Genomic DNA, 25318 nt, shown 5'->3' on the forward strand with positions numbered 1-25318 from the left:
AACTCCACCAGGCTCGTAAGGCACGATCTGCCTTTGACAAAGTCATGCTGAGTATTCTTGAGCATACTAAACCTCTCTAAATGCTCATAAATCTTGTCCCTCAGGATCTTCTCCATCAGCTTACCAACCACTGAGGTTAGACTCACCGGTCGGTAATTTCCTGGGCTATCCCTATTCCCCTTCTTGAAAATAGGAACCACATCCGCAATCCTCCGGCACCTCTTCCGTCTCCATCGACGACGCCAAGATCATCGCCAGAGGCTCTGCAATCTCTTCCCTCGTCTCCCACAGCAACCTGGGGTACATCCCATCCGGACCCGGCGACTTATCTATCTTGATGTCATTCAAAGATTCCAGCACAACCTCTTTGTTAAAGTCCACATACTCAATCTTTTCAGTCCACCGCACGCCCGCAGTACATCCACCCAGGTCCTTCTCCTCTGTGAAAACCGAGGCAAAATACTCATTAAGCACCTCTGCCATTTCTACTGGTTCCGTACAGATTTATCGCCTTCACCTTTTATAGGTCCTATTCCTTCACATCTCATCCTTTTACTCTTCACATATTTATAGAACGCCTTCGGGTTTTCCTTAATTCTACCTGCCAAGGCCTTCTCGTGACCCCTTCTGGCTCTCCTAATTTCCTTCTTTAGTCCCTTCCTACAAGCCATATATTCATCTAGATCCCTATCTTCGCCAAGCTCTCTGAACCTTTTGGACGCTTTCCTTTTCTTCTCGACTAGGTCACGCACAGCTTTCGTGCATCACGGTTCCTTTAACCTACCAACTCCTCCCTGTCTGCTCGGAACATTGTCCTGTGGAACTCTAGACAGACATTCCTTGAAAAACTACCACCTCTCTTCAGTACATTTCCCCGAGAATACCTCCTTCCAATTTACTCCTCTAATTTGCTGCCTTATGTTTTCATATTTCCCCTTACTCCATATAAACGCTTTCCTAGCTTGCCTGATCCTCTCTTTTTCCAATGCAAGCATAAAGGAGATAGAGTTATGATCGCTATCCCCAAGATGCTCTCCCACTGAGAGATCTGACACCTGTCCAGGTTCATTGGTCAGTATCAGATCAAGTACAGCCTCTCCTCTTGTAGGCTTGTCCACATGCTGTGTCAGGAAACCCTCCTGAACACGCCTAACGAACTCTTCCCCATCCAATCCCCTTACCCTAGGGATATTCCAATCTATGTTTGGGAAATTAAAGTTTCCCATCGCAACAACTCTGCTATTATTGCAACTCTCCAGGATCTGTTTCCCTATCTGCTCCTCCACCTCCCTGTCACTATTGGGCGGCCTATAGAAAACTCCCAGCAAAGTGATCGACCCCTTCCCACTCCGAACTTCCACCCACAGAGGCTCTGCAGACAATCCCTCCACAGCATACACCTTCTCTACAGCTGTGACACTATCCCTGATCAGCAGTGCCACTCCACCCCCTCTCTTGCCTCCCTCCCTGTCCTTCCTGAAACATCTGAATCCCGGCACCTGGAGTATCCAGTCCTGTCCCTGAGACATCCAAGTCTCCGTAATGGCCACCACATCACACTTCCAGGCATCGATCCACGCTCTGAGCTCATCCCCTTTATTCACTATACTCCTGGCATTAAAGTAAACACATCTCAATCCTTTGGTCTGAGCTCTCCCCTTCTCTATCCCCGTCCACCCTCCCTCTTGCACTGTCTATAACCCTTCTCTGTTTGCGAGCTAAATTCCTCGCTCCCAGTCACCTCGTCTTGATCCCCTCCCCCCAACCTATCTAGTTTAAACTCTAACTCTGGATTTATCACATGTCCCTCCAACTCGAGGCTGCGGAATCTCTGAGTCTGTGGTACACGCTGCTTTGTCACTCTCTGTTACATTGTCGATACCCATAAATTCCCAATTCACCCTGATGAGCCGTGAGGTTTTTAAAGTTAAAGTTTATTTATTAGTCACAGGCTTGCATTCACACTGCAATGAAGTTACTGTGAAATTCCCCAATGGGCTTCTATTGTTTGATTTCCATGTTGAATGATCCTTGTGTCCGATAACTTTCCCTGGGCTTTTCCATTCTCCATGTCCCCAAAACCATCAGTCCGGAAGATGTACGCAATTCAGCCCATCGAGTGCACTGTCATTCAATGAGATCATGATTCCTCATGTCATGAACTAGGTTGCTGAAATCAATTTTGCCTCAGACAGTCTTGTGCAATGTCTCGACGCTTTCTGAATTCTTTCCAAAAGCATTCAAGGGGTACGGGGCAAACCTGACAAGGAGGCAACTCCAGAATCCATCCGGTGACTAATTGAAACCCCCTCCCCCTCCCCCTCAACCCCACAACAGGCATTTGCAAAGACATTCCTGTGCGCACTGCCTGTGCCCACACCATGTGCAACTTGCAATCCCGTTCCTCAGACATTATCTTGTTATTCACAGCACATTCTGGAGCGAATCAGAGGGCTGGCTATCCGAGTCAACAAGATCGGATTAATTGATAACCTCATAGTGAAGACACCCCAAGGGAGCAGTGATCAATATGATTAAATTTTACTCATTCGGTTTGGGAGGGAGAAGAATGTGTCAAAGACTAGTATTTTAAACTTAAATCAGGGCTATTATGAGGGCATGCAAGAATGAGAGGCAAAGGGATCTGGGTGTACAGGTACACAGGTCACTGAAAGTGGCAATGCAGGTGGAGAAGGTAGTCAAGAAGGCAAACGGCATGCTTGCCTTCATCGGCCGGGGTATTGAGTTTAAAAATTGGCAAGTCATGTTGACGCTTTATCGAACCTTAGTTAGGCCGCACTTGGAATATAGTGCTCAATTCTGGTCGCCACACTACCAGAAGGATGTGGAGGCTTTGGAGAGGGTACAGAAAAGATTTACCAGGATGTTGCCTGGTATGGAGGGCATTTTAGTTAAGTTGGGCAGCATGATCGGTGCAGCCTTGGAGGGCCGAAGGGCTTGTTCCTGTGCTGTAATTTTCTTTGTTCTTTGAGAGTCGGGCTCACAAATCCCCAGGTCCAGATGGACCTCACCCCAAAGTCTTAAATCAGGGCAATTATGAGGACATGAAAGGTATGTTGAGAGGTATTGATAGAGTGGATTCTCAGAGGCTTTTACCCAGGGCTGAAATGGTTGTCACGAGAGGCTACATGTTTCGGGTGCTGGGGAGTAGGTATAGAGGAGATGTTCGGGATAAGTTTTTCACTCAGAGGGTGGTGGGTGCGTGGAATCGGCTGCCGGTAGTGGTGGTGGAGGCGGATTCGATAGGGTCTTTTAAGAGACTTTTGGATAGGTTCATGGGGGTTAGTAAGATAGAGGGTTCTAGATGAGCCTAGAAGGTAAGGAAATTGTTCGGCGCAACTTGTGGGCCGAAGGGCCTGTTTGTGCTGTAGCTTTTCTATGTTCTATGAAAGCAGAGCTAGCAAGAGTGAACTGGCTGATGTGTTTCAGGGACAGGGCAAGAGATGTTCAGTGACAGACATTTCAGCGAATATTCCACAATAGACACATTCTAATGTGAAAGAAAATTCCAAAGGGGGGGATCTGGGTTTAACTAAAAAAGTTAAAGACAAAATTAAACTTAAAGAAAAAGTATATAATTGTACAGAGACAGGAGGCAGGTCAGAAGATTGCACAGAATGTAAAGAACAGCAAAGAATGACTAAAAGATTAATAAAGAGGGAAAAACTAGAGTACAAGAGAAAGCAAGTTGGAAATATAGAGACGGATAGTAGGATCTTTCTGTAATCTTCCTGCAAATTTGTTCCTTTTTCTCTTTCCCACTCTGGTGATGGTATAGAATGCATTCGGTAAAATAGGAGCCTCTTCTTTGGGTTCCTGGATACTAACCAAACAAATTGTGCCTCCTTAATAACATTATCCCTTTACAATACTCGAATGCTTTATTTGTTTAATATAGCCACCACCTCTTTCCTTCCCTATCATTCCTGAATACCTTGTCGCCAGGAATATTAAGTGCCAAATCTATCCAAATTGATAGTGAGAGCTTTTTTCCTCAGATGGTGTTGGCTAGCACGAGGGGACATGGCTTTAAATTGAGGGGTGAAAGATATAGGACAGATGTTAGAGGTAGGTTCTTTACTCAGAGAGTAGTAAGGGCGTGGAATGCCCTGCCTGCAGCAGTGGTGGACTCATCAGCGTTGAGAGCATTCAAGTGGTTATTGGATAAACATATGGATGTTATTGGAATAGTGTAGATTAGAGGGGCTTTAGATTGGTTCCACTGGTCGGCGCAACATCGAGGGCCGAAGGGCCTGTACTGCGCTGTAATGTTCTATGTTCTATCTTTAATTAAGAAAAGAGTTAGCAAAGTCAGCATTGATCCTATACAAAGTGTGTCTGGGGAATTGAGAATGGAAAGTAGTGCTATGCTGGGTGAATTAAACAGATATTTCATAGAATCCCTACAGTGCAGAAGGAGGCCATTCAGCCCATTGAGTCTGCACCGACCACAATCCCATCTAGGCCCTATGCCCATAACCCCACGTATTTACCCTGCTAATCCCCCTGACACTAAGGTCAGTTTATCATGGCCAATCCACCTAACCCACACGCCTGTCTTCACTGCAGAGAACACAAGTAACATCCCAGAAATAGCTGCAAATCGGGAATTGGAAGGGAGGGAGGAACTGGGGAAAATTGCAATCCCCGGGGAAGTGGCCCTGAGTAAATTGTTGGGTCTGCGAACTGACAAATCCCCGGCTCCGGAGGAATTCACCCGAAGCTCTTGGAAGAAGTGGCTGATGGGATAGTTTGACTTTTCCACAATTCCCAGGATTCGGGGAAGGTTCCATTAGCTTGGAAAATAGTAAATGAAACTCCTTTATTGAGAAGGGGAGGAATGCAGGAAATCACGGCAGTTAGTTCACATCTGTCACGGGGAAAGATTTTACAGATGTTCCAGCAGGAGCACTGCGTAAAAATCACCATAATTAGACAGAGACAACATTGCACACGGGCACAAAATGCTGCAAAATCCCAGCAGCTCCCACAGCGTCTGTGGAGAAAGAACAGCGTTTTGAGTCAGGCCATCCTGGACGTGGAATGGTCAGTAACTGACCATTAAACATGTGGGATTGGTCAGTAACTGACCATTAGATGTGAGAGGGATTGGTCAGTAACTCACCATTAGAGGTGTGGATTGGTCAGTAACTCACCATTAGAGGTGTGGGATTGGTCAGTAACTGACCGTTAGCCATGTGGGATTGGTCAGGAACTGACCGATGGCCGTGTGTGGATTGGTCAATAACTGACCATTAGGCGTGTGGGATTGGTCAATAACTGACCATTAGGCGTGTGGGATTGGTCAATAACTGACCATTAGCCGTGTGTGGATTGGTCAATAACTGACCATTAGGCGTGTGGGATTGGTCAGTAACTGACCGTTAGAGGTGTGGATTGGTCAGTAACTGACCATTAGAGGTGTGGGATTGGTCAGTAACTGACCGTTAGAGGTGTGGATTGGTCAGTAACGGACCATTAGGCATGTGGGATTGGTCAGTAACTGACGGTTAGAGGTGTAGATTGGTCAGTAACTGACCATTAGAGGTGTGGATTGGTCAGTAACCGACCATTAGAGGTGTGGGATTGGTCAGTAACTGACCATTAGAGGTGTGGGATTGGTCAGTAACTGACCATTAGAGGTGTGGGATTGGTCAGTAACTGACCGTTAGAGGTGTGGATTGGTCAATAACTGACCATTAGGCGTGTGGGATTCGTCAGTAACTGACCGTTAGAGGTGTGGATTGGTCAGTAACTGACCATTAGAGGTGTGGGATTGGTCAGTAACTGACCGTTAGAGGTGTGGATTGGTCAGTAACTGACCATTAGAGGTGTGGGATTGGTCAGTAACTGACCATTAGAGGTGTGGGATTGGTCAGTAACTGACCATTAGAGGTGTGGGATTGGTCAGTAACTGACCGTTAGAGGTGTGGATTAGTCAGTAACGGACCATTAGGCGTGTGGGATTGGTCAGTAACTGACCGTTAGAGGTGTGGATTGGTCAGTAACGGACCATTAGAGGTGTGGGATTGGTCAGTAACTGACCATTAGAGGTGTGGGATTGGTCAGTAACTGACCATTAGAGGTGTTGGATTGGTCAGTAACAGACCATTAGAGGTGTGGGATTGGTCAGTAACTGACCATTAGAGGTGTGGGATTGGTCAGGAACTGACCATTAGAGGTGTGGGATTGGTCCGTAACTGACCATTAGAGGTGTGGGATTGGTCAGGAACTGACCATTAGAGGTGTGGGATTGGTCAGGAACTGACCATTAGAGGTGTGGGATTGGTCCGTAACTGACCATTAGAGGTGTGGGATTGGTCAGGAACTGACTGTTAGACGTGTGTGGATTGGTCAGTAAATGACCGTTCGAGGTGTTTGATTGGTCAGTAACATAAGAACATAAGAAATAGGAGCAGGAGCCGGCCATCTGGCCCTTCGAGCCTGCCCCGCCATTCAACAAGATCATGGCTGATCTGAAGCGAACCAGTTCCACTTACCCGCCTGATCCCCATATCCCCTAATTCCCTTATCATAGAACCATAGAAAATTACAGCTCAGAAACAGGCCTTTTGGCCCTTCTTGTCTGTGCCGAACCATTTTATGCCTCGTCCCACTGACCTGCACTTGGACCATATCCCTCCACACCCCTCTCATCCATGAACCCGTCCAAGTTTTTCTTAAATGTTAAAAGTGACCCCGCATTTACCACTTTATCCGGCAGCTCATTCCACACTCCCACCACTCTCTGCGTGAAGAAGCCCCCCCTAATATTCCCTTTAAACTTTTCTCCTTTCACCCTTAACCCATGCCCTCTGGTTTTTTTCTCCCCGAGCCTCAGCGGAAAAAGCCTGCTTGCATTCACTCTATCTATACCCATCAAAATCTTATACACCTCTATCAAATCTCCCCTCAATCTTCTACGCTCCAGGGAATAAAGTCCCAACCTATTCAATCTCTCTGTAACTCAGCTTCTCAAGTCCCGGCAACATCCTTGTGAACCTTCTCTGCACTCTTTCAATCTTATTTACATCCTTCCTGTAACTAGGTGACCAAAACTGTACACAATACTCCAAATTCGGCCTCACCAATGCCTTATATAACCTTACCATAACACTCCAACTTTTATACTCGATACTCCGATTTATAAAGGCCAATGTACCAAAGGCACTCTTTACGACCCTATCCACCTGTGACGTCACTTTTATCGATCAGAAAACTATCTACCCGTGATTTAAACACATTCAACGAGGAAGCCTCCACCACTTCAATGGGCAGAGAATTCCAGAGATTCACTACCCTCTGAGAGAAGAAGTTCCCCCTCAACTCTGTTCTGAACCGGCCCCCCCTTATTTTGAGGCTGTGCCCTCTAGTTCTGGTTTCCCTTCTAAGTGGAAAGAATCTCTCCACCTCTACCCTATCCAGCCCCTTCTACCCTATCCAGCCCCTAACTGATCGTCAGCAAGTTTGCGGATGACACGAAGATGGCTGGACTTGCGGATAGCGAAGAGCATTGTCGGGCAATACAGCAGGATATAAATAGGCTGGAAAATTGGGCGGAGAGGTGGCAGATGGAGTTTAATCCGGATAAATTCGAAGTGATGCATTTTGGAAGAAATAATGTAGGGAGGAGTTATACAATAAATGGCAGAGTCATCAGGAGTATAGAAACACAGAGGGACCTAGGTGTGCAAGTCCACAAATCCTTGAAGGCGGCAACACAGGTGGAGAAGGTGGTGAAGAAGGCATATGGTATGCTTGCCTTTATAGGACGGGGTATAGAGTATAAAAGCTGGAGTCTGATGATGCAGCTGTATAGAACGCTGGTTAGGCCACATTTGGAGTACTACGTCCAGTTCTGGTCGCCGCACTACCAGAAGGACGTGGAGGTGTTAGAGAGAGTGCAGAGAAGGTTTATCAGGATCTTGCCTGGTATGGAGGGTCTTAGCTATGAGGAGAGATTGGGTAAACTGGGGTTGTTCTCCTTGGAAAGACGGAGAATGAGGGGAGATCTAATAGAGGTGTACAAGATTATGAAGGGTATAGATAGGGTGAACAGTGGGAAGCTTTTTCCCAGGTCGGAGGTGACGATCATGAGGGGTCACGGGCTCAAGCTGAGAGGGGCGAAGTATAACTCAGATATCAGAGGGATGTTTTTTACACAGAGGGTGGTGGGGGCCTGGAATGCGCTGCCAAGTAGGGTGGTGGAGGCAGGCACGCTGACATCGTTTAAGACTTAGCTGGATAGTCACATGAGCAGCCTGGGAATGGAGGGATACAAACGATTGGTCTAGTTGGACCAAGGAGCGGCACAGGCTTGGAGGGCCGAAGGGCCTGTTTCCTGTGCTGTACTGTTCTTTGTTCTTTGTTAGACATGTGGATTGGTCAGTAACTGACAGTCAGACGTGTGGGATTGGTCAGTAACTGATCATTAGAACATAGAACATAGAACATTACAGCGCAGAACAGGCCCTTCGGCCCACGATGTTGCACCGACCAGTTAAAAAAAAAACTGTGACCCTCCAACCTAAACCAATTTCTTTTCGTCCATGAACCTATCTACGGATCTCTTAAACGCCCCCAAACTAGGCGCATTTACTACTGATGCTGGCAGGGCATTCCAATCCCTCACCACCCTCTGGGTAAAGAACCTACCCCTGACATCGGTTCTATAACTACCCCCCCTCAATTTAAAGCCATGCCCCCTCGTGCTGGATTTCTCCATCAGAGGAAAAAGGCTATCACTATCCACCCTATCTAAACCTCTAATCATCTTATATGTTTCAATAAGATCCCCTCTTAGCCGCCGCCTTTCCAGCGAAAACAATCCCAAATCCCTCAGCCTCTCCTCATAGGATCTCCCCTCCATACCAGGCAACATCCTGGTAAACCTCCTCTGCACCCTCTCCAAAGCCTCCACATCCTTCCTGTAATGTGGGGACCAGAACTGCACACAGTACTCCAAGTGCGGCCGCACCAGAGTTGTGTACAGTTGCAACATAACGCTACGACTCCTAAATTCAATCCCCCTACCAATAAACGCCAAGACACCATATGCCTTCTTAACAACCTTATCTACTTGATTCCCAACTTTCAGGGATCTATGCACACATATACCTAGATCCCTCTGCTCCTCCACACTATTCAAAGTCCTCCCGTTAGCCCTATACTCAACACATCTGTTATTCCTACCAAAGTGAATTACCTCACACTTCTCCGCATTAAACTCCATCCGCCACCTCTCGGCCCAACTTTGCAACCTGTCTAAGTCTTCCTGCAAACTACGACACCCTTCCTCACTGTCTACCACACCACCGACTTTGGTGTCATCAGCAAATTTGCTAATCCACCCAACTATACCCTCATCCAGATCATTAATAAATATTACAAACAGCAGTGGCCCCAAAACAGATCCCTGAGGTACACCACTTGTAACCGCACTCCATGATGAATATTTACTATCAACCACCACCCTCTGTTTCCTATCCGCTAGCCAATTCCTGATCCAATTAGAGGTGTGGGATTGGTCAGTAACTGACCTTAAAGGTGTGGGATTGGTCAGGAACAAAGAACAAAGAACAATACAGCACAGGAACAGGCCCTTCGGCCCTCCAAGCCCGTGCCGCTCCCTGGTCCAAACTAGACCATTCTTTTGTATCCCTCCATTCCCACTCCGTTCATATGGCTATCTAGATAAGTCTTAAACGTTCCCAGTGTGTCCGCCTCCACCACCTTGCCCGGCAGCGCATTCCAGGCCCCCACCACCCTCTGTGTAAAATATGTCCTTCTGATATCCGTGTGAAACCTCCCCCCCTTCATCTTGAACCTATGACCCCTCGTGAACGTCACCACCGACCTGGGAAAAAGACCGTTCACCCTATCTATGCCTTTCATAATTTTATACACCTCTATTAGGTCACCCCTCATCCTCCGTCTTTCCAGGGAGAACAGCCCCAGTTTTCCCAATCTCTCCTCATAACTAAGCCCCTCCATACCAGGCAACATCCTGGTAAACCTCCTCTGTACTCTCTCCAAAGCCTCCACGTCCTTCTGGTAGTGTGGCGACCAGAACTGGACGCAGTATTCCAGATGCGGCCGAACCAACGTTCTATACATCTGCAACATCAGACCCCAACTTTTATACTCTATGCCCCGTCCTATAAAGGCAAGCATGCCATATGCCTTCTTCACCACCTTCTCCACCTCATCCTCATCTAACTGACCAGTAGACGTGTGGGATTGGTCAGTAACTGAATTTTAAAGGTGTGGATTGGTCAATAACTGACCGTTAGAGGTGTGGGATTGGTCAGTAACTGACCGTTAGCGGTGTGGGATTGGTCAGTAACTGACCGTTAGAGGTGTGGGATTGGTCAGTAACTGACCGTTAGAGGTGTGGGATTGGTCAGTAACTGACCGTTAGCCGTGTGTGATTGGTCAGGAACTGACCGTTAGAGGTGTGGGATTGGTCAGTAACTGACCGTTAGAGGTGTGGGATTGGTCAGTAACTGACCGTTAGAGGTGTGGGATTGGTCAGTAACTGACCATTCGCCATGCGGGATTGGTCAGTAGCTGACCGTTAGCCGTGTGGGATTGGTCAGTAACTGACCGTTAGCCGTGTGGGATTGGTCAGTAACTGACCGTTAGAGGTGTGGATTGGTCAGTAACTGACCATTAGCCGTGTGGATTGGTCAGTAGCTGACCGTTAGTGGTGTGGATTGGTCTGTAGCTGACCGTTAGTGGTATGGATTGGTCAGTAGCTGACCGTTAGAGGTGTGGATTGGTCAGTAGCTGATCGTTAGAGGTGTGGATTGGTCAGTAGCTGACCGTTAGTGGTGTGGATTGGTCTGTAGCTGACCGTTAGTGGTGTGGATTGGTCTGTAGCTGACCGTTAGTGGTGTGGATTGGTCAGTAACTGACCGTTAGAGGTGTGGGATTGGTCTGTAGCTGACCATTAGTGGTGTGGATTGGTCTGTAGCTGACCGTTAGTGGTGTGGATTGGTCAGTAGCTGACCGTTAGAGGTGTGGATTGGTCAGTAACTGACCGTTAGTGGTATGGATTGGTCAGTAGCTGACCGTTAGTGGTGCGGATTGGTCAGTAGCTGACCGTTAGAGGTGTGGATTGGTCAGTAGCTGACCGTTAGTGGTATGGATTGGTCTGTAGCTGACCGTTAGTGGTGTGGATTGGTCAGTAGCTGACCGTTAGTGGTGTGGATTGGTCAGTAGCTGACCGTTAGTGGTGTGGACTGGTCAGTAACTGACCGTTAGAGGTGTGGACTGGTCAGTAGCTGACCGTTAGTGGTGTGGACTGGTTAGTAAGTGGCTGTTGGTGACCATTGCTGCAATATTGATGAATTTCTCTCTCTCTCTGAACAGGGGAAGGTACAGATGGAGGAAACCGCTGCACAATTCACAGATGTTCTGGAGAATGAGCTGCAGTGTAGCATCTGCTCCGAGCACTTCATTGAGGTAGAGTGCCCTCTGACCATTGATCCCTCCAAATTCCCACCCACTGAGTCCTGCCTTCCAGACCTGAGCCCCAGATCTCCCTGCTGCCCCAGCCCAGATCCTATCAACTCCCGGCCACATCTGTTTCCTGATCCGACTGAGCCTTGTCATCTCCCTCAGCCATCTCTGAATATTGACACCGCCATCTCTCCCTCGCTCGCTCTCTGCCTCTCTTTCTCTCTCTTATCAAGATCATAAGGAATAGGAGCAGACGTAAGCCATTCAGCCCATCAATTCTGCTCCACCATTCAATGAGATTAGAACAAAGAAAATTACAGCACAGGAACAGGCCCTTCGGCCCCTCCAAGCCTGCACTGACCATGCTGCCCGACTTAACTAAAACCCCCTACCCTTCCGGGGACCATATCCCTCTATTCCCATCCTATTCATGTATTTGTCAAGACGCCCCTTAAAACTCACTATCGTATCCGCTTCCACTACCTCCCCCGGCAACGGGTTCCAGGCACCCACCACCCTCTGTGTAAAAACTCTGCCTCGTACATCTCCTTTAAACCTTGCCCCCTCGCACCTTAAACCTGTGCCCACTAGTAATTGACTCCTGGGAAAAAGCTTCTGACTGTCCACTCTGTCCATGCCCCTCATAATCTTGTAGACTTCTATCAGGTCTCCCCTCAACCTCTGTCGAGATTGTTAGGGTCCTGGATCAGAGGGTATGTTGTGAAGCCAGAGGAGACCCCAACAATAATTTTTGATATTATAATAAATGTGAGGAGAGGATACTTGTTCGAACAGTAATTCCACTGACACATTCCAACTCTTTTTATCAAAACAAGCTTGATTCATAACAGTTTAAATGTAACTCTAACAACGTGAAGCAGCTTCTTAACAATCCTTCAACATGAAAAGAGACTGCTCTAATTTCTAGCTTATCATCATTTCAGTTCCAGATCAGCAATGTTGTTGCCTATCCTTACTGATTGTGGTCTGTGGGTTAGGAAGTTCAGGATCCAGTCGCAGAGGGAGGTGCTGAGGCCCAGGCCATGGAGGTTGGAGATGAGTTTCGTAGGATCTCACCCACTTGCTGTGGTTCCACGTGTAACTTCCCTCCGTTGTCCTCGAGTGGACCCTACTCTTTCTCTTGCTACCCTCTTGCTCCTGATATATGCATAAGAAACCTTGGGATTCTCCTTGTGGCTGAAGACATTTTATGGCCCCTTTTAGCTCTGCTAATTCCACGTTTAATTTCCTTCCGACTGTCACTATATTCCACAAGGGTTTTGTCAGTTTTTAGATATCGAGACCTATCGTATGCCTCCTTATCCCTTTTGACTAAGCTTACAATTTCCCTTGTCATCCATGGTTCCCGAATTCTGCCATTTCTATCCTTCATTTTTGCGGGAACATGCCTGTCCTGCACTTCAATCAACCGGCCTTTAAAAGCCTCCCACATTCCAGACGTGGATTTGCCCTCAAATAGCGGCTCCCAATCCACATTCCCCAGTTCCGGTCTAATTGGGATGGAATTGGCCCCTCACCCAGTTAAGCACCCAGATCCGAGGGCCACTCCTGTCCTTATCCATCACCACCCAAAATCTTATGGAATGATAATGGGAGCATAACTATAGGGTTCATGGTGGGAGATATAGGAAGGATATCAGAGGTAGGTTCTTTACGCAGAGAGTGGTTGGGGTGTGGAATGGACTGCCTGCAGTGATAGTGGAGTCAGACACTTTAGGAACATTTAAGCGGTTATTGGATAGGCACATGGAGCACACCAGGATGATAGGGAGTGGGATAGCTTGATCTTGGTTTCAGATAAAACTCGGCACAACATCGTGGGCCGAAGGGCCTGTTCTGTGCTGTACTGTTCTATGTTCTATGTTCTATGATGTCGCTAATCCCAAAATGCTCCCCCACTGAAACATCGATCCCCTGGCCTGGCTCATTCCCCAATAAGAAGTCTCACAACACCAGGTTAAAGTCCAACAGGTTTATTTGGTAGCAAATACCATAAGCTTTCGGAGCACAGCTCCTTCGTCAGATGGAGTGGATATCTGTTCTCCAACAGTGCAAACAGACACAGAAATCAAGTTACAGAATACTGATTAGAATGCAAATCTCTACAGCCAGCCAGGTCTTAAATGTACAGACAATGTGGGTGGAGGGAACACAGGTTAAAGAGATGTGTATTGTCTCCAGACAGAACAGCTAGTGAGATTCTACAAGCCCAGGAGGCAAGCTGTGGGGGTTACTGATAATGTGACATAAATCCAACATCCCGGTTTAGGCCGTCCTCATGTGTGCGGAACTTGGCTATCAGTTTCTGCTCAGCGACTCTGCGCTGTCGTGTGTCGTGAAGGCCGTCTTGGAGAACACTTACCTGAAGATCCAAGGCTGAATGCCCGTGACTGCTGAAGTGCTCCCCCACAGGAAGAGAACAGTCTTGCTTGGCGATTGTCGAGCGGTGTTCATTCATCCGTTGTCGTAGCGTCTGCATGGTTTCCCCAATGTACCATGCTTCGGGACATCCTGAGGTGGATCCGAGGGCCACTCCTGTCCTTATCCATCACCACCCAAAATCTTATGGAATGATGTCGCTAATCCCAAAATGCTCCCCCACTGAAACATCGATCCCCTGGCCCGGCTCATTCCCCAATACCCAGTCTAGCACGGCCCTCTCCCTGCTTGGATTGTCAACGTACTGCCCTCCATCCGAGCCCCTGGCTGTAAGGGAGTCCCAGTCAGTATGGGGGAAGTTCAAGCCACCCATCACAACGACCCTGCTTTTTACACACCTTTCCAGTATCTGACTACACAGCTGCTCCTCTGTCTCCTGCCGGCTGTCGGGAGGTGTATCGTCCACTCCCAACATTGTGACTTCACCCTTCCTATTATACTGTTCTATGTTCTATGCACATGGAGCACACCAGAATGATAGGGAGTGGGGTAGCTTGATCTTGGTTTTGGACAAAGCTCGGCACAACCTTGAGGGCCGAAGGGCCTGTTCTGTGCTGTACTGTTCTATGTTCTATTCCTGAGCTCCACCCATAATGCCTCACGACAAGAACCCTCCAATGTCTCCTCCCTCAACACAGCCGTGCTGTGCTCCCGAATCAGCAATGCGACTCCCCATCCGTTTTGTTTCCCCTTCTGTCCGTCTAAAATACCGGAATGTTAAGCTGCCAGTCCTGTCCATCCTGTAGCCATGTCTCCATAATTGCAATAACATCATAATTCCATGCAGTAATCCAGGTTCTCTGTTCATCTGTCTTCCCTGTTATACTACTCGCATTGAAGCAAATGCACTCCAGACCTACAGTCCCACTGAGCCCCCCGGCCTCCCTCTTTCTGCTCTTACTCTGCGCTGTGTCTATCTCAGTCTGAGCCCCCCGGGCTCCCTCTGCCGGCTCTTACTCTGCGCTATAGAGTCATAGAGGTTTACAGCATGGAAACAGGCCCTTCAGCCCAACTTGTCCATGCCGCCCTTTTTTTTTAAACCCTTAAGCTAGTCCCAATTGCCCGCATTTGGCCCATATCCCTCTCTACCCATCTTACCCATGTAACTGTCTAAATGCTTTTTAAGAGACAAAATTGTACCCGCCTCTACTACTACCCTCTGGCAGCTTGTTCCAGACACTCACCACCCTCTGTGTGAAAAAACTGCCTCTCTGGACACTTTTGTATCTCTCCCGTCTCGCCTTAAACCTATGCCCTCTAGTTTTAGACTCCCCTACCTTTGGGAAAAGATATTGACTATCTAGCTGATCTGTGCCCCTCATTATTTTATAGACCTCTATAAGATCACCCCTCAGCCTCCAGAGAAAAAAGTCCCAGTCTATCCAGCCTCTCCTTATAACTCAAACCATCAAGTCCCAGTAGCATCCCAGTAAATCTTTTCTGCACTCTTTCTAGTTCAATAATATCCTTTCTGTAATAGGGTGACCAGAATTGCACACAGTATTCCAAGTGTGGCCTTACCAATGTCTTGTACAACTTCAACAAGACGTCCCAACTCCTGTATTCAATGTTCTGACCAACGAAACCAAGCATGCCGAATGCCTTCTTCACCACTGTGTGATCGTCAGTATTCACACAGGAAAAAGACATTGTTGTCGAGGAGAATATTGAGATACAGGCTATTAGACTAGACGGGATTGAGGTTCATAAGGAGGAGGTGTTAGCAATTCTGGAAAGTGTGAAAATAGATAAGTCCCCTGGGGCGGATGGGATTTATCCTAGGATTCTCTGGGAGGCTAGAGAGGAGATTGCAGAGCCTTTGGCTTTGATCTTTGTGTCGTCATTGTCTACAGGAATAGTGCCAGAAGACTGGAGGATAGCAAATGTTGTCCCCTTGTTCAAGAAGGGGAGTAGGGACAACCCTGGTAATTATAGACCGGTGAGCCTTACTTCTGTTGTGGGCAAAGTATTGGAAAGGATTATAAGAGATAGGATTTATAATCACCTGGAAAGGAATAATTTGATTCGGGATAGTCAGCACGGTTTTGTGAAGGGTAGGTCGCGCCTCACAAACCTTATTGAGTTCTTTAAGAAGGTGACTAAAGAGGTGGATGAGGGTAAAGCGGTTGATGTGGTGTATATGGATTTCAGCAAAGCGTTTGATAAGGTTCCCCACGGTAGACTATTGCAGAAAATACGGATACATGGGATTGAGGGTGATTTAGCGGTTTGGGTCAGAAATTGGCTAGCTGTAAGAAAACAGAGGGTGGTGGTTGATGGGAAATGTTCATCCTGGAGTTCAGTTACTAGTGGTGTACCGCAAGGATCTGTTTTGGGGCCACTGTTGTTTGTCATTTTTATAAATGACCTGGATGAGGGCGTAGAACAAACAAAGAACAAAGAACAGTTCAGCACAGGAAACAGGCCCTTCGGCCCTCCAAGCCTGTGCCGCTCCTTGGTCCAACTAGACCAATCGTTTGTATTCCTCCATTCCCAGGCTGCTCATGTGACTATCCAGGTAAGTCTTAAACGATGTCAGCGTGCCTGCCTCCACCACCCTACTTGGCAGCGCATTCCAGGCCCCCACCACCCTCTGTGTAAAAAACGTCCCTCTGATATCTGAGTTATACTTCGCCCCTCTCACCTTGAGCCCGTGACCCCTCGTGATCGTCACCTCCGACCTGGGAAAAAGCTTCCCACTGTTCACCCTATCTATACCCTTCATAATCTTGTACACCTCTATTAGATCTCCCCTCATTCTCCGTCTTTCCAAGGAGAACAACCCCAGTTTACCCAATCTCTCCTCATGGCTAAGACCCTCCATAAGAACATAAGAAATAGGAGCAGGAGTAGGCCATCTAGCCCCTCGAGCCTGCCCCGCCATTCAATAAGATCATGGCTGATCTGACGTGGATCAGTACCACTTACGCGCCTGATCCCCATAACCCTTAATTCCCTTACCGATCAGGAATCCATCCATCCGCGCTTTAAACATATTCAGCGAGGTAGCCTCCACCACCTCAGTGGGCAGAGAATTCCAGAGATTCACCACCCTCTGGGAGAAGAAGTTCCTCCTCAACTCTGTCTTAAACCGACCCCCCTTTATTTTGAGGCTGTGTCCTCTCGTTTTAACTTCCTTACTAAGTGGAAAGAATCTCTCCGCCTCCACCCTATCCAGCCCCCGCATTATCTTATAAGTCTCCATAAGATCCCCCCTCATCCTTCTAAACTCCAACGAGTACAAACCCAATCTCCTCAGCCTCTCCTCATAATCCAAACCCCTCATCTCCGGTATCAACCTGGTGAACCTTCTCTGCACTCCCTCCAATGCCAATATATCCTTCCTCATATAAGGGGACCAATACTGCACACAGTATTCCAGCTGCGGCCTCACCAATGCCCTGTACAGGTGCATCAAGACATCCCTGCTTTTATATTCTATGCCCTTCGCAATATAGGCCAACATCCCATACCAGGCAACATCCTGGTAAACCTTCTCTGCACTCTCTCTAACGCCTCCACGTCCTTCTGGTAGTGCGGCGACCAGAACTGGACGCAGTACTCCAAATGTGGCCTAACCAGCGTTCTATACAGCTGCATCATCAGACTCCAGCTTTTATACTCTATACCCCGTCCTATAAAGGCAAGCATACCATATGCCTTCTTCACCACCTTCTCCACCTGTGTGGCCACCTTCAAGGATTTGTGGACTTGCACACCGAGGTCCCTCTGTGTTTCTATACTCCTGATGAAGGATGGGTTAGTAAATTTGCGGATGATACTAAAGTTGGTGGAGTTGTGGACAGTGCAGAAGGATGTTGCAGGTTACAGAGGGACATAGATAAGCTGCAGAGCTGGGCTGAGAGGTGGTAAATGGAGTTTAATGCGGAAAAGTGTGAGGTGATTCACTTTGGAAGGAGTAACAGGAATACAGAGTACTGGGCTAATGGTAAGATACTTGGTAGTGTGGATGAACAGAGGGATCTGGGTGTCCATGTGCATAGATCCCTGAAAGTTGGCACCCAGATTGATAGGGTTGTTAAGAAGGCGTGCGGTGTGTTAGCTTTTATTGGTAGAGGGATTGAGTTTCGGAGCCAGGAGGTCATGCTGCAACTGTACAAAACTCTGGTGCGGCCGCACTTGGAGTATTGCGTACAGTTCTGGTCGCCGCATTATAGGAAGGATGTGGAAGCATTGGAAAGGGTGCAGAGGAGATTTGCTAGGATGTTGCCTGGTATGGTGGGAAGGTCTTATGAGGAAAGGCTGAGGGACTTGAGGTTGTTTTCGTTAGAGAGAAGAAGGTTAAGAGGTGACTTAATAGAGGCATACAAGATGATCAGAGGATTAGATAGGGTGGACAGTGAGAGCCTTTTTCCTCGGATGGTGATGGCTAGCACGAGGGGGCATAGCTTTAAATTGAGGGGTGATAGATATAGGACAGATGTCAGAGGTAGGTTCTTTTCTCAGAGAGTAGTAAGGGCGTGGAATGCCCTGCCTGCAGCAGTAGTGGACTCGCCAACATTAATGGCATTTAAAGGATCATTGGATAAACATATGGATGATATTGGAATAGTGTAGGTTAGATGGGCTTTAGATTGGTTTCACTGGTCGGCGCAACATCGAGGGCCGAAGGGCCTGTACTGCACTGTTATGTTCTATGTTCATTAATTCCTACTTTTTGTTTCCTCTCTGCCAACCAGTTTTCTATCCATCTCAATACACTTCCTCCAATCCCATGTGCTTTAATCTTGCACAATAATCTCTTGTGCGGGACTTTGTCAAACGCTTTCTGAAAGTCCAAATATACCACATCGACTGGTTCCCCCTTGTCAACTCTACTAGTTACATCTTCAAAGAATCCCAACAGATTCTTCAAGCATGATTTCCCCTTCATAAATCCATGCTGACTCTGTCTGATCCTGCCGCTGCTTTCTAAATGCTCTGCTATAAAGTCCTTCATAATGGATTCGAGAATTTTCCCCACTACCGATGTTAAGCTTACTGGTCTATAATTCCCTGTTTTCCCTCTACCTCCCTTTTTGAATATTGGAGTGACATTCGCGACCCTCCAATCTGCAGGGACTGTTCCAGAGTCTATAGAATCCTGGAAGATGACCACCAATGCATCCACTATTTCTAGAGCCACTTCCTTAAGTACTCTGGGATGTAGATTATCAGGCCCTGGGGATTTATTCGCCTTCAATCCCATCACCTTTCCCAGCACCATTTTTCTACTAATATTGATCTCCCTCAGTTCTTCCCTCTCACTAAATTTGCATTCTCCAACATTTCTGGCATCTGATTTGTGTCCTCTTTTGTGAAGACAGACCCAAAGTACGTACTCAGTTGCTCGGCCATTTCTTTGTCCCCTATTATGCATTCCCCTGTTTCTGTCTGTAGGGGACCTACATTTGTCTTCAACCTCTTTCTCTTCATGTATCTATAGAAACTCTGAGTGTCAGTCGTTATGTTCCCTGCAATCTTACTTTCGTACTGTATTTTCCCCTTCTTAATCAATCCCTTGGTCCTTCTTTGCTGAATTCTAAACTGCTACCAATCCTCAGACCTATTATTTTTCTTGGCCAATCTGTATGCTTCTTCCTTCCAAGAACAAAGAACAGTACAGCACAGGAAACAGGCCCTTCGGCCCTCCAAGCCTGTGCCGCTCCTTGGTCCAAATAGACCATTCGTTTGTATCCCTCCATTCCCAGTTTGTATCCCTCCATTACCAGACTGCTCATGTGACTATCCAGGTAAGTCTTACACGATGTCAGCATGTCTGCCTCCACCACCCTACTTGGCAGCGCATTCCAGGCCCCCACCACTCTCTGTGTAAAAAACGTCCCTCTGATATCTGAGTTATACCTCGCCCCTCTCACCTTGAGCCCGTGACCCCTCGTGATCGTCACCTCTGACCTGGGAAAAAGCTTCCCACTGTTCACCCTATCTATACCCTTCATAATCTTGCACACCTCTATTAGGTCTCCCCTCATTCTCCGTCTTTCCAGGGAGAACAAACCCAGTCTATCCAATCGCTCCTCATAGCTAAGACCCTCCATACCAGGCAACATCCTGGTAAACCTTCTCTGCACTCTCTCTAAAGCCTCCACGTCCTTCTGGTAGTGCGGCAACCAGAACTGGACGCAGTACTCCAAATGTGGCCTAACCAGCGTTCTATACAGCTGCAACATCAGACTCCAGCTTTTATACTCTATACCCCGTCCTATAAAGGCAAGCATACCATATGCCTTCTTCACCACCTTCTCCACCTGTGCTGCCACTTTCAAGGATTTGTGGACTTGCACACCTAGGTCCCTCTGTGTTTCTATACTCCTGATGACTCTGCCATTTATTGTATAACTCCCCCCTACATTAGTTCTTCCAAAATGCATCACTTCGCATTTATCCGGATTAAATTCCATCTGCCATTTCTCCACCCAATTTTCCAGCCTATCTATATCCTGCTGTATTGCCCGACAATGCTCTTCGCTATCCGTAATTCCAGCCACCTTTGTGTCATCCGCAAACTTGCTGATAACACCAGTTACACCTTCTTCCAAATCATTTATATATATCACAAATAGCAGAGGTTCTAGTACAGAGCCCTGCGGAACACCACTGGTCACAGACCTCCAGCCAGAAAAAGACCCTTCGACTGCTACCCTCTGTCTCCTGTGGCCAAGCCAGTTTTCTACCCATCTAGCCACCTCTCCTTGTATCCCATGAGCCTTAACCTTCTTAACCAACCTGCCATGAGGGACTTTGTCAAATGCCTTACTGAAATCCATATAGACGACATCCACGGCCCTTCCTTCGTCAACCGTTTTTATCACTTCCTCAAAAAACTCCACCAAATTTGTAAGGCACGACCTCCCTCTTACAAAACCATTTCTCTAATTTCCTTTGAAAGCGGCACGGTAGCACGGTGGTTAGCACTGCTGCTTCACAGCTCCAGGGACCTGGGTTCTATTCCCGGCTTGGGTCACTGTCTGTGTGGAGTTTGCACATTCTCCTCGTGTCTGCGTGGGTTTCCTCCGGGTGCTCCGGTTTCCTCCCACAGTCCAAAGATGTGCGGGTTAGGTTGATTGGCTATGCTAAAAATTGCCCTTAGTGTCCTGAGATGCATAGGTGAGAGGGATTAGCAGGTAAATATGAAGGGATATGGGGGTAGGGCCTGGGTGGGATTGTGGTCGGTGCAGACTCGATGGGCTGAATGGCCTCTTTCTGTACTGTCGGGTTTCTATGATTTCTGTGAAGCCATGGATTGGCCCTCTTACCCACTTTGCTTTTGTGCCAGACAGGAATAAACAGTTGCTGCAGTTCCCCCATGTGTTCCTTGAATGTTTGTCATTGCCTATCCATTGTCATCCCTTTCAGTAACTCTCCCCAATCTATCAAGGCCAAATCACGCCTCATATCCTCATAGTTTCCTTTATTAAGATTCAGCACCTAGTCTCCAAATCAACTACTTCACTCTCCATCTTGATAAAAAATTCTATCATGTTATCGTCACTCATTCCCAATGGGTCTCGTACAACTTCATCAAAGAACTCGAACAAATTTGTACGGCATGATCTCCCATGTACAAAGCCGTGCTGACTACTCCTCATCAAACCCTGTCTTTACAAATGCCTGTATATCTTATCCCTCAGAATCCTCTCTGGTAACGTACCCACCACGGATGTTAGCCTTACCGGTCTATAGTTCCCAGGTTGTTCTTTGCAGCCCTTCTTAAATAAGGGCACAACATTTGCCACCCTCCAGTCTTCTGGTACCTCACCCGTGGCTAACGATGATGCAAATATCTCAGCCAGGGCTCCTGGAATTCCTTGGCCAGCCTCACGCGGTGTTCTTGGATATACCTGGTCAGGACCAGGAGATTTATCCACCTTCATACATTTTAATACGTCCATCACCTGCTCTACTGTAATGCAAACTGTCCCCAGTATATCGCCACTAACTTTCCCAGGTTCCCAAGTCTTCATGTCTTTCTCCACAGTAAACACAGAGGAGAAATATTCACTGAGAACCTCGCCCATCTCCTGCAGTTCCACACGTATGTTTTTCCTTTTCCTTGAGGGGTCCTATTCTCTGTCAAGTTATTCTTTTTCCTTTAATATAGAACATAGAAAAAATACAGCACAAACAGGCCCTTCGGCCCACAAGTTGCGCCGGTCATGTCCCTACCGACCTAGGCTTAGATATAGGCTTACCCAGAACCCTCAATCCTATTAAGTCCCATGTACTCATCCAGGAGTCTCTTAAAAGACCCTATTGAGTTTGCCTCCACCACCACTGACGGCAGCCGATTCCACTCACCCACCACCCTCTGAGTGAATAACTTACCCCTGACATTTCCCCTGTACCTACTCCCCAGCACCTTAAACCTGTATCCTCTCGTAGCAGCCATTTCAGCCCTGGGAAAAAGCTTCTGAGAATCCACGCGATCTATACCTCTCAACATCTTGTACACCTCTATCAGGTCACCTCTCATCCTTCGTCTCTCCAAGGAGAAAAGACCGAGCTCCCTCAGCCTATCCTCAAAAGGCATGCCCCCCAATCCAGGCAACATCCTTGTAAATCTCCTCTGCACCCTTTCAATCATTTCCACATCCCTCCTGTAATGAGGCGATACTTAAAGAATCCCTTTGGATTCACCTTATGGTCACTGGTCGCAAAGTCACCCCACACTAACACTTCTGTCACCTACCCTTATTTCCCAAGAGGAGGTCAGGTTTTGCCCCCTCTCTAGTCGGGCCATCCACATACTGAATGAGAAATTCCTCCTGAATACACTCAACAAATTTCTCTCCATCCAACCCTCTAATACTATGGCTGTCCCAGTCAATTTTGGGAAAGTTAAAATCTCCAACTCTTACCACCCTATTTTTCTTGGAGCTGTCTGTAATCTCCTTACATATTTGCTCCTCAATTTCCCGCTGACTATTTGGGGACCTATAGTACAACCCTATCAAAGTGATTTCCCCCTTCTTATTTCTCAGTACTACCCATATAGACTCAGTGGGCGAACCCTCGGATATATCCCCTCTCAGTACTGCCCATATAGACTCAGTGGGCGAACCCTCGGATATATCCCCTCTCAGTACTGCCCATATAGACTCAGTGGGCGAACCCTCGGATACATCCCCTCTCAGTACTGCCCATATAGACTCAGTGGGCGAACCCTCGGATATATCCCCTCTCAGTACGGCCGTGATGTTCTCCCTCAGCAACTCCCCCTTCCTCTCTGACCTCCTGTTCTATCTTTCCTGCAGCATCTGGTTATGGGAAGGGTTTTAAATGAACATTTTGTCTCTGTGTTTACAAAGGGATGCTGCAGATTTAGTGTTCCAGGAGGAAAACTGAGATATTGGATGGGATAATCATAATGAGAGAGGAAGTACTCAAAGGGTGGAATTCCCGAAAGTTGATAAGTCGCCAGGGCCAATGGACTGTTTCTGAGGCTGCTGAAGGAGGTCAGGGAGGACATAGCAGATGCTCCGAGGATGATTTCACAACCCTCACTAGACAGGGGAGTACTGAGCGCTGGAGAAAGGCAGGTGTAGTGCCAGTGTTCAAAAAAGGATTGGAGGAAATACGAAGCAATTATAGGCCGGTTAGTCTTACATCGCTTGTGGGTAAATGAGTCGAATCAATCCTGAGGGATTGGATTAACTGTCACACAGAAACACACAGACTGTCAGGGATGGTCAGTGTGGATTTGTTAAAGGAAGGTCTTGCCTCACAAACTTGATTGAATTCTGTCTCTCTGTCTGTCTCTCTCTCTCTGTCTGTCTCTCCCTCTCTCTCTCTGTCTCTCTCTCTGGGATGAGTCTGGGAAAGGATGTGTAGATAGTTTGAGTCATGTTGAGATCAAAAAGGAGGTGGTATTGGGGTTCTTGAGAAACATTAAGGTAGACAAGTCCCCAGGGCCTGATGGGATATACCCCAGAATACTGAGAGAGGCAAGGGAGGAAATTGCTGGGGTCTTGATAGAAATCTTTGTATCTTCACTGGCTACAGGGGAGGTACAGTAAGAAGTTTAACAACACCAGGTTAAAGTCCAACAGGTTTATTTAGTAGCAAAAGCCACACCAGAGGGTACAAAGAACAGTACAGCACAGGAAACAGGCCCTTCGGCCCTCCAAGCCTGTGCCGCTCCTTGGTCCAACTAGACCAATCGTTTGTATCCCTCCATTCCCAGGCTGCTCATGTGACTCTCCAGGTAAGTCTTAAACGATGTCAGCGTGCCTGCCTCCACCACCCTACTTGGCAGCGCATTCCAGGCCCCCACCACCCTCTCTGTAAAAAAACGTCCCTCTGATGTCTGAGTTATACTTCGCCCCTCTCAGCTTGAGCCCGTGACCCCTTGTGATCGTCACTTCCGACCTGGGAAAAAGCTTCCCACTGTTCACCCTATCTCTACCCTTCATAATCTTGTACACCTCTATTAGATCTCCCCTCATTCTCCGTCTTTCCAAGGAGAACAACCCCAGTCTACCCAATCTCTCCTCATAGCTAAGACCCTCCATACCAGGCAACATCCTGGTAAACCTTCTCTGCACTCTCTCTAACGCCTCCACGTCCTTCTGGTAGTGCGGCGACCAGAACTGGACGCAGTACTCCAAATGTGGCCTAACCAGCGTTCTATACAGCTGCATCATCAGACTCCAGCTTTTATACTCTATACACCGTCCTATAAAGGCAAGCATACCATATGCCTTCTTCACCACCTTCTCCACCTGTGTTGCCACCTTCAAGGATTTGTGGACTTGCACACCCAGGTCCCTCTGTGTTTCTATACTCCTGATGACTCTGCCATTTATTGTATAACTCCTCCCTACATTATTTCTTCCAAAATGCATCACTTCACATTTATCCGGATTAAACTCCATCTGCCACCTCTCCGCCCAATTTTCCAGCCTATCTATATCCTGCTGTATTGCCCGACAATGCTCTTCGTTATCTGCAATTCCAGATTGCAGATGTAGGTGTGGCTTTTGCTACTAAATAAACCTGTTGGACTTTAACCTGGTGTTGTTAAACTTCTTACTGTGTTTACCCCAGTCCAACGTCGGCATCTCCACATACAGGGGAGGTCCCAGAGGATTGGAGAAAAGCCAATGTTGTTCCTTTGTTTAAGAAGGGGAGCAAGAATAATCCAGGTAATTACAGGCCGGTGAGCCTTACATCAGTGGGAGGGAAATTATTGGAGAGGATTCTTCAAGACAGGATTTATTCCCACTTGGAAATAAGTGGATGTATTAGTGAGAGGCAACATGGTTTTGTGAAGGGGAGGTCGTGTCTCACGAACTTGATCGAGTTTTTCGAGGAAGTAACAAAGATGATTGATGAGGGTAGGGCAGTGGATGTT

General features: G+C 47.4%; 1 protein-coding gene across 1 annotated transcript in view; it reads left to right on the plus strand.

The window, feature by feature from the left end:
- LOC144488461 (E3 ubiquitin-protein ligase rnf8-B-like) overlaps positions 1-25318 on the plus strand; it is a 68437-nt gene that overhangs the window by 11135 nt on the left and 31984 nt on the right. The window contains exon 2 of the mRNA XM_078206531.1: positions 11395-11487. Coding sequence (XP_078062657.1) covers positions 11395-11487 — 93 coding nt within the window. The remainder of the gene's footprint in view (positions 1-11394; positions 11488-25318) is intronic.

Source organism: Mustelus asterias, unplaced genomic scaffold (genome assembly GCF_964213995.1).
Source record: "Mustelus asterias unplaced genomic scaffold, sMusAst1.hap1.1 HAP1_SCAFFOLD_1587, whole genome shotgun sequence".
NCBI classification, from domain to species: domain Eukaryota; kingdom Metazoa; phylum Chordata; class Chondrichthyes; order Carcharhiniformes; family Triakidae; genus Mustelus; species Mustelus asterias.